Raw genomic sequence first — 10,031 nt, forward strand, 5'->3', positions numbered from 1 at the left:
ACGGAAATGGGAGTCACAGCGCCGGGGACCAGCGGAAACAAAACACAGAGGCGGCCGCGGGGGGGCCGCTGCGGGTGAGGAGGCCCCGGAACGAGGCCGGCCCGCGCGGGCCCGCGCTCCCTCCCACCCCCGCGGCCGCACTCACCCGCTCCGGAATCCGCCCCGTCGCCCCCACCCGCGCTCCAGAGCCGGCTGAGAACAGCAGGGGCGCGGGCTCCACGTGCAGCGTCTCCCTGAGTAAGACCCGCGGCTCCCGCGACCCGAAGTGTGAGGCCCCTGGGCCCTTCCCGCGGAATCGGCGCTGAGAAACTCCAACCCCCCTCCCGCCTCCCAGGCACCCCCGGGTCCGGGACTACAACTCCCAGCAGGTTGCGCGAAACGAACGCCTGAGGCAACGGAGGCTCGCGAGGCACAAGGGAGCCCAACGCCCCCACTCCGCTTTGTTTTACACTCTCGCTTTCCGGGCATAATCATTCCTAAAACCTCAACAACCCCAAAGAACAGGATGCTGACTTGGGTCTGGGAGCATTTTTAACTAGGGAACAGGCCGATCAAGGTGCGCATGCGTGCAAAAGAAGGCTTCCAGGAGGTAGAAGACAGCAGGTCAAATTAGGCGAAGGAAAGATGGCGGAGGCTTCGCCGAGGGACCCGGAAGCACTTACCCTCCACTTCCTCCTCCTGTTTGGCTTCTGTCTCACCTAGAGCCGTCCGGTCGCAGACCGCCTCCGAGACGTTTCCTGTCCGGTGAGTGTCGACCGACTGAAACGGCGGCCCATAATGCATAGCGATGGCGGGTAGGCGGGTGGGGGCGGAGCCAGGGCCGGAAGTAGAACGGTGGCGGCAGTGGAGACTCCGGCGGCTCGGCGCTAGTGCAAGGTGACTGGGAGGGTGGCTCGACCGGCTTGGCCTCTTGGGACTCGGATTCTGGGTTTCTTGCCGCGGCCTGGGCTGTCTAGTGCCGCCGTCCGTCAGGAGACTGGAGCAGCCCTGTGCCCCGGGCAGCTTCACCCCGGGCCCGGGGTCGTTGTTGACCTCGCCGCTTATAGGCGGTGAAGCGTGCGGCTGGCTCCGTGTTCAGGCCCGGGGTTCCCTGCTGTGAGGGCAGAGCGGGGCGGCACGGGGGGCGGCACGGGGGGCAGGGAGGGAGGGAGGCCTGGGCCCGCGGCCCCGCTGCGGCAGCCCAAGGTCATTCCCTCAGGGCCGGTCTGCAGCCGGGGCCTGCCTGGCCGGGGCGCGCGGGCCCGTCTGCCCAACTGTTGAAAGCACAATGTGCCCCGCAAGAGGGAGACGGGCGATGGCGATCTTTAACAGTCTGCGTCCCGCCTGGAAATACTGATGTTGGGGATCCCCGGGTGGCTCAGCGGCTCGGCGCCTGCCCTTGCCCCGGGGCGTGATCCTGCGTGGAGCCTGCTCCTCCCTCTGCCTGTGTCTCCGCCTCTCCCTCTCTCTCTCTCTCTCTCTCTCTCTCTCTGCGTGTCTCTCATGAATAAATAAATAAAATCTTGAAAAAAAAAAAAACTGATAGTGCTAAAACGTGGTCAGGCGGCTTTGCTTTGCACGCCCGCTGTCCAGCACGGTCGTTCCTCTCACCCCCAAGAAACAAGATGCCGACTGGGGGCGCAGGGGGTGCTGGAGTAGGGGTGAGGCCAGAGGTCGCAGGCGGGACCAAACAAGGTTTCCAGGGGTAGGCGGATTGTGGGTTGGCCCTAGGGGCCTCCCCCAGCCGGTGTCCGACCCTGTCACCGGTTCTCGGCACCCCGTAGTGCCCGAATAGAGAATTTATCGGACCTGGTATTTCACGCCCAGTAAAAATAGCGAGATCGCGCGCTCATTATTTTTCTAGGCAGGTTGAATTTGAGGGCCCCATAAGGACCTCTGAAGGGAAGAGGCCTGTGGACTGTGTGGGCTTGGGGGTTCAGGAAAAAGATGAAAATTAGAGTTGTGATTTGGGAGTCTTGAATACTTAATAGAGGATGATAGAGGGGCGCTTAGGCGGCTCCGTCCGTGGAGCCTGCGACTCTTTATTCCCGGTGGTGAGGTCAAGCCCCCGTTTTTTTGTTTTTTGTTTTTGTTTTTTTTTTTTTTAGATTCTTTCATACCTCCTGTAGCCATTTATCTAAAAATTATCTGTTCATGCCTTATTGGACTATCCCCTTGCTGTCCTTCCTCCCCTATCTCATCCATCTGGTCTCAGCTTAAAGGCCATTTCCCCAGAGTCCTCTCTGGAAAGTCCACCTTTAACACTCTTCTAGAATCCTTTCCTTCCTAGCACTTGTCAATGTGGGGCTGTGTATGTATTTTTGATTGTAAAGATTTTCTATCCCCCTCCTCCCCCACCTCCCACTCTAAGAAACTCCATGGGTGTGTTGCTTCCCTTTATAGCTCAGGACCTTGTTATACATCTTTAGGGGATGCATGCCTTTGATTTGTAGTTGCTACTGGAATTGGATATCTGGTCTTTAAGATGTTCTAACTGGCCCTTGCTGCTCTATTGGAAAACTATCCGTGTACGCTTACTGTTCTTCATTAACTGGTTGTCAGCTCCTTATTGAGCACCTCTTTGAGGGTGCTGTCCCTGGGCATCTTGGCTCTGAGCTCAAGGGCAGGGGTGAGAAACATTCATTCTGTTCCAGATCCTCCAGGGTCCAGGGGTAGGTGCAGGGAAGTCAGGCAGCCCAGGGCACAGAAGGACCTCCTGTGAGCTTACTTTAAAACACACACACACACACACACACACACACACACAAACAAAACTTAGATGATAGAAAATTAAAATGGGTTTTACGTAGTGGAAATAACACAATTTTTGCCACAGTCGGAGCAAATTAACTGGGAATATATAGGCAGTGTAGTGTGATAGCTTTCTTTAGACTTAGTTTTATTACCTATAAAGGAGGGATACGAGCACTGCCCTCTAATTCTTAACAGTATTACCCTAGCGGTACAAGGAGAGAATATACATGGAAGTAATTTGCAAAGTATTCCGGGCTGAACAAACAAATGTTAGGTGGCCTTACTGCTGAGTGTTCAGCACGTCCTTAAGTTGCCAGAAGGGAAAATACACCTTGAGTTGCACAGTTTTTAAAATGGGTCTGTGTGTCTGGTCAGAGTCTACTGTGCATCCTTGGGCCACATACTTCATTTCTAAGCCTTATTTTCTGTGTATGTAAAATGGGAATCATAATAAGTAGATTATTTACTGTTTGCTTCGAGTCTTCTCAAGCCTTTTTCTCTTGATAGAGTGTAAAAGTGACATACATACGGTGAATTCTTTAATTTTTTCAGAGAGTGTGCTTTCATCCTGGCAGGTGAAGGATATTTTGTTTATTATGGGAGTTTTTTTGGTAGGTTTCTTTTTTTTTTCCCCCAAATTTTTATTTAAGTCCTAGTTAGCAAACATATAGTGCAATACCGGTTTCAGGAATAGAATTCAGCGATTCATCATTTACATATAGCACCATGTTCATCATAACAAGTGCCCTCCTTAATCCCCATCACCCATCTAGCCCATGCCCCACCTCCCTCCATCAGCCCTTGGTTTGTTCTCTTCTTTTGGTGATCTTCATGTGCCATTCCAGGGCTTCTCAACCTTAGCACTATTGACGTTTTGGACCAGATAATTCTTTTTCATGGGGAGGCTGTTTGTTTGGGATCGTTAAGGGTTGTTTAGCAACATCCCTGGCCAGTCACACCCAAGTCACAACAACCAAAAATGTCAGCTGTCTCTTGGAGGGGTACTGTCACCCCTACTCAGGAACCACTGTGCTACTACCCTACAGTCTTCTCACTTAGTGCTTCTTAAACTCTTAGTGGTAGAGGACCATTTTTACCCCCCAACCTTTGCAGCGACTTTGGAAGAATACAATGAAAATGAGGTACTGGAAAAATTAGGTGAAAGATAGTACAGGGAAGACACACAAAATACAGACTGACTTCTTATTATTCAAGAAATATATATTACTCTGTCAAATTGCTATAAAAGTTTCTAAGTCCTTATTTCAATTGTATTACTATAGACCAGTAAGAATTTGTATACTACTGTTGGTCCACAGACCACACTTTGAGCACTTAATAGCACTTCAGTGTTAGGATGACAATGGTTATTGTTATTAATAGGTAGTTTTGGGACACTGTGGGAGTCATGTTAGCGTGCCAGGTTTTCACTTTAATGTTCAGAAATTTTACCAAGCTATACTGAGGTGTGAATCTTTTATCTCCATTCCAACATAGGGTTGAATAAACCCTGTTTGACAGAGGCCACCTTTCTTAATCTGAGGGAAATTTCTTCTAATTATTTATGGCTTCCTTGTCTATTACTTTTTTTTGGGAATTCTTGTTTCCATGTATTTGCATCTGATAGCTGAAATCACCACTGAAATGTGTTAGTTAGAAGATCACTGTATTTTAGTTTCTGAAAGTAAGGACTTGGAAGTCTTTAAGTCCTTTTTTTTTTGCACTCTTTTATTGTGATTAGGTTGTACTGCTTGATTTTCTCTTTCGTTGGTGGGCTCTGTTGGGCTGGTTCTTTTATGGTTGAGTTTTGTAGCAATTAGTGGAGTTAAAGTCCCACTATATGAAATATTTAGAGATATTTGGCAGTTACATGTTTTAAAGTATATTAACATGCTGGTGCTTGTTTTCGGTAACAGAATCACCATGATTCTTCAGAGGCTCTTCAGGTTCTCCTCTCTCATTCGATCTGCAGTCTCAGTCCATTTGAGGAGAAACATTGGTGTTACAGCAGTGGCATTTAACAAGGAACTTGATCCTGTACAGAAACTCTTCGTGGACAAGATTAGAGAATATAGAACTAAACGCCAGTAAGTGGTAGATAATCAATCATGGTGTAAATATAAATATACAAAGTATTAAATTTTGAGATTGGGGAAAAAAAGTTGGTGTTTGAGAGTGTCTAAGATCTTCACTGAGGTGATCCCTGACATACAGGTTCATTAAATGATCAAAAAGAAGATAAAGATCTTGATTCTTCTTTTAAGTTCCATTTTTTTTTTTTCCTTTTATGGGTTCCAAGGGAGAATTCTGTTAAATCTATTGTCATTTTAGATATATCATTATTATAATGTCATTTATTATAAACTAGAGTCAATTCTTAGAAGTACACGGGATCTTGAAATCATTTAGCAACTATATTTGAGAAAACTAAGTCCCTTAGACATTAATTAGCCTCAGGTCATAAAACTAATTGGAGGAAAAATATATTATCAAAATATTCTAATTCTCAATTTAGTGACCTTTCTATTACATCATGATTTGGGGGTAATGTATGAACACAGCATTTTTTTCTTAAATGCTATTTCCATAGTTATATACTTCTAGGAATGTCAGAAGACAAAAGACTCTGAAATGGCGTAAAGCAAATCCAGGATGATTATAGAACCACACCGTTTTGGAGATGAGTGATGACAACCTTAGCCATCAAATTCAACCCCCAAATTTTAGGAAAAGTGACATACATCAGTTCAGTGTTCTGTTTAATTTAGCTGTCTAGCATGTTCAAAGCACTGGGCTATTAAACTGTGTTGGGCCACAGAAAGAAGCCATATTGCATTTCCATAACATTCTTGAAATCTGATAAGGGTAGAAAGCTTGTAGGCAAGTATAAAGTAGTATATAAGGTAAAACGGGTTAGATGCTAAGGTAGTGACATAGTTAATGTTGGGGAGTTCACAGGAAAGAATGCTCCTTTCTAGCTGGAGGCATTTTGGAAGGTAGCTTGTAAGAGTGATTGTTTTGTCTTGCTTTGAAGGCACTGTTTAGTCCTTTATCCATTTTGAGAATATGGATAGCTCTGAATCATCCTCAGTTTAAATGAAAAAGGTGAACAATTTACTCACATGATTTTCAAGCTTATAGCTTAAAAAGTTCCTCAAACCCATGGAAAGCCATTGGTAGATATCTACATCTAGGGGTCTCCCCCAGGTTATGAACAACCGGTGTGAAGGTTGGACAGATAAATGGGAGTGGGAGGACGATATCTTTTAGAAAGAAAGAATGAAGTGAGCTACGGCATGAAAACTAGAAACCACAAAATATCTTTGGGAAATTGTGTAATGCCGTTTCCCAGGAAGTTGGATATATACGAGTAGTGTAAGGAGCAGTAGCAATAGGAATGGGGTTGAAATGAGGGGATTATGAGGCTTTGATTATACGATAGGCATTTATAATGAATTAAAGGTTTTTGAGCAGTATGGTGGAGCGGAACAAGATTAATATTACTCTATTAGAATGATAATTTTAATCACAGAGTATTAGAAAAATTGTAATGTGCAGAAAAGGAAGACAGACATGATGGAAAATGTAATAATCCAAGCACTGGTTGATAAGGATCTTGGCTTTATAGCAGTGGGAATATAAAAGTGATAGTGGCATTGAGAGACTGAGAACTGATCTTGGTTATCTGGTGGAGAGGCAGAGGAGAGGGAACAATTAAAAGAACTCTGAGACTTTGAGTCTGAGCAACTGACAAAAGTTTTTGTCCTTGTCAGAACTAAGGAGGAAGAGAACAAAGGGATTAAAACGAAGACATTGTTATAAAATTCTGCCAACAATCTTACAGATCTTATCTCCATTTTTTATATGAGAAAAGGAAGGCTAAAAGTTTACAATTTGTCTAAAATCATACAGTTTAGTAACATGTGCAGCACTGGTTGGGGGATTTGAGTGTTTCCCGTCCAGAGGTTTTGTAGTATCTTAGTGTTGATGCTGTTCGTACTTTATCCAATAAATTAATCCAGAGGTGTACTCTATTTTTTTTTTCAAAGTAAGCTTTATGCCCAATGTGGGGCTCGAACTCAGAATTGCATGCTCTACCCACTGAGCCAGCCAGGCGCCCCTGAGGTGACCCCTGGCTGGTTTAATCTAAAGCTTTAAGATTAAACTCTTAGTCTAAAGAGTTCATTCATTTGTGCAAACTGTGTGGGAAAATGTTCTGCACATGAATTCTGGCCTGGAGTGCTGCTTTGACACTAGCATTATGACCTTGGGCAGGTTATTTAACCTCTGTACCTTATTCATATGTAAAATGGGTATGATAATAACAGCAGTATTTCAAAAGATGTTGTAAAAATTAAGTGATTCAATAAATTAGCATGCATAGTATTTTTTAAGTGCAATAAACAAGTATCCTTTGAGTGTCTACTTTGTCCTGGTCACCATGCTAGATCCTGGGGATGTAATAGGATGGGCTGGGAGACATACTCAGGTATATCCTATACCTGAGGATATAGGTAATATCTGGCCTCTTTTTTAATAAGAGTACACATTACAGTTATAACAGCCATCATCTATCAGTAACCAGTATAGTAGTGAGACTGGCTAGATCCTCTCAAAGCAGTTCCTGAGACCTGTGGCTCCCAGAGCTGGAAGACCATCATTAAGGTATCTGGTGGAAGGTTCTATCTCGGCCTGCACTGTCTTATTTCATTGGCCATTATCCACATGTGACTATTGAAATCTAATTAATTATAGCTAAGTATAAATAAAAATTCAGTTCCTCAGTCCCTTAGTCACATTTCTGGGGCTCACTAGCCAGATTTTGCTAGTAGCTACCTAATGAGACAGCATAGATGTAGAGCATGTCTGTCATTACAGAAAGTTCTATATTCCATGTGCTGATCTAGAAGAAAATTGGGTCCATGACAACCAACGTCATTAATAAGTTCTTAAAGTAGAGCTGTCTCTATTTTTTTTTGTGGAAATTCTGTAACATAATATAAGGCCCTATGCTTTTAATAGGCATATGTGAAAATATTACCCGTTTAATGGAATTCTCACTTATAAAGTTTGTTTATTGCTCATATTGTAGGTGGACAGTGACATGACAAATAGAGAATTTATGCAAAGAATTAATTACATCTAATTGGCCCCACTGCTGGTCCATAATGCTATATTTATCTTCCCAAATTCTAGTTTTGTCACTTTATTGCTTAGCAAATACGATACAAACTCCCAGACTTAACACTCCAGGTCTCCCATGACCTGGGTCCTGCTGGCTTTTCCATCTAGATAGATGTCTTGTTCTTCTCCACATAAGCAGTTCTTTATTACCTCCCTCCATATCTTTGCTTTCTCAGTCTTAGAATGTAGGAAATTAAAACCTGACCCAAATGCATGATGTGTCTCAAATGCCACCTTTTTAAAATGAAATTTTTCCCAGGTAACTCAGCAAAAGTGCGCTCTCCTCAGCTTGAGTAGCTGTTTGGTGAACCATGTCTTTCAAACTTATCAATAACTTATAGCATAAATGTTTCTAGACATTTTTTTTTCTAAATAGCAAATTTCTGAGGATAGGAAATATTTGCTTCTTTGGTAGACCTGTATTATAAGAGACTTAAAGTTACTAAAAGACCTTTTAGAAGCCATTTAGTGGTGGCTGATTTAAATTTGGTAATAGAAATAAGTAACACATCACTGTGTCACTTCACTATGTGCCAGTCACTATGTTTAGTGGTACATGTGGATTTTCTCTGTAATTCCTACAATGCCATCATTAGGTAGGGCCTTCAGTTTTAGATGTGAAAACTAAAGTTTAGAGTGCTTCATGCCTTGCTGTGGTTTAGCAGTTTTAATAAATTGTAGAGCACACATTCAAACAGAAGCAGTGATTGACTCCAAGAGCCATGGACTAGTCATTTTATCTTATCGCAACTTAGACCTAAAGAGATTCTGACTTAATAAACATCCTTGATACTACAAATCTTCAAAGTTAGAAGTTCATTTGAAGTTGCCCCTTTTATGTGGAACCTCATCATAATAAAAGTTTGAATTGAAATTCAAACAAATACTTTTTTCATAAAGAATATTTTTCCCATGTGAATACTTTTGAAAGATCTATTGAAACTTGATGCTGAAAAGTAATTTTGGTTTTATAAATTGGTGCGTGAGTTTTTACCTGGCTTATTTATACAACAGGACATCTGGAGGACCTGTTGATACTGGCCCAGAGTACCAGCAAGACCTGGAGAAGGAGCTTTTTAAGCTTAAGCAAATGTATGGTAAAGCAGACATGAATACGTTCCCTGACTTCAAATTTGAAGGTAAGTGTCTAATCATGGATTCATTCTTGTGGGAGATTGTTTTAAGTTGAGCATATTTATACTTTACAATTGAATTCTTCAGAGGATTAAATGACAATCACATGTAAATTTATTAGGGCAATGATGTTTGCGTGTGAGGGTCTGATATAAATAAATGATTGCCGTTGGCATGGGAGATCACGTAAGAGGTTAAATGGTGGGGATCTGAAATCAAACTCTCTGATCTTGGATCTTGACAAGATCACCTATGAGGTATGTGATCTTGGGATAGGTAATGGTGACTGTTTTTCATCTGACATTGGAGAGAGTTATAGCTTCTTCATGGTTATTGTAATTAAATGACATATATTAAATCAGTTAATAAAGAGCCTGGTTTATAGTGAGTGCTGAATAAATCTTTAGCAATTGTTATATTCCCATGTAGGTGTTGAAAAACAGTAGATATTCACTAAAGAAAAAAAAATTACTAGATGAGTTAAATATTGAAGCCTTCTAGATAATGCATTTTATTTCACTATGGCTAAGCTTGAACCTTTTTTCTTCCTTTTCTTAGATCCCAAATTTGAAGTCTTCGACAAACCCCAGTCCTGAAGAAATAATGTAAAATTTATTTGGCAATTTGTCCTAGATTAATTGTACAACTGGATCAGAATAAACATGTTTCACAACTGTCAAATGTTCAGAGAACTGTCAAATGTTCTTTTAATTCTGGTTCCAAATAAATTATTTGGTGATATTGGGTGACACTTGAGTGTATTGAATTATGTGTCTCAGCACCAATTTTAAATCCTCCCATTTGGTTATAATGAATCAGGTGGAGACCTTGCATAAATTGGCTACAACTTGCCCATAACCCACCAGACTGTTCTCAGTGTGCAGGACTACCCTTTAGAGGAGACTTACTGCCTGAGCGGAGGAGCTACCCTGACCTAAGGAATGCTTGCTGCAGAGGGGTGTTACATCTGCTCCCAAAAT

The 10,031-nt window shown here is 42.7% G+C and overlaps 2 protein-coding genes across 5 annotated transcripts in view; one reads left to right on the top strand and one right to left on the bottom strand.

Annotated features, from left to right (window-relative positions):
* GABPA (GA binding protein transcription factor subunit alpha) overlaps positions 1-800 on the bottom strand; it is a 36,432-nt gene extending 35,632 nt beyond the window's left edge. Inside the window, exon 1 of one of the 3 annotated variants that reach the window (XM_025995681.2) lies at positions 663-800. The gene's annotated coding sequence lies outside the window, so the exon portion shown is untranslated. Of the gene's footprint in view, positions 1-145; positions 608-662 lie in introns of those variants that run through there. The other 2 variants (XM_025995680.2, XM_025995678.2) reach the window with 2 other exon arrangements.
* On the top strand, positions 606-9,802 carry ATP5PF (ATP synthase peripheral stalk subunit F6). Of its 2 annotated transcripts, none has more exons than XM_025995685.2 (4): positions 606-744; positions 4,650-4,820; positions 8,932-9,056; positions 9,610-9,802. In XM_025995685.2, exons 2-4 carry the CDS (start codon positions 4,657-4,659, stop codon positions 9,645-9,647), a joined length of 327 nt encoding a protein of 108 aa, XP_025851470.1. In that variant the 5' UTR covers positions 606-744; positions 4,650-4,656; the 3' UTR covers positions 9,648-9,802. The 2 variants fall into 2 exon arrangements, with proteins under 2 accessions (XP_025851470.1, XP_025851469.2); XM_025995684.2 differs by having other exon boundaries at positions 743-876.
* Positions 9,803-10,031: the final 229 nt, after the last annotated feature.

The sequence above is a fragment of the Vulpes vulpes genome, chromosome 15 (assembly GCF_048418805.1).
Source record: "Vulpes vulpes isolate BD-2025 chromosome 15, VulVul3, whole genome shotgun sequence".
NCBI lineage: Eukaryota > Metazoa > Chordata > Mammalia > Carnivora > Canidae > Vulpes > Vulpes vulpes.

Bases quoted from the DNA above. Each gene is read 5' to 3' on its own strand.
- ATP5PF (XM_025995684.2), top strand. From the start codon at position 788: ATGGCGGGTAGGCGGGTGGGGGCGGAGCCAGGGCCGGAAGTAGAACGG. The intron at 877-4,649 runs GTGACTGGGAGG...TTTCGGTAACAG, and splicing joins CGGCTCGGCGCTAGTGCAAG to AATCACCATGATTCTTCAGA. The intron at 4,821-8,931 runs GTAAGTGGTAGA...TTTATACAACAG, and splicing joins GAATATAGAACTAAACGCCA to GACATCTGGAGGACCTGTTG.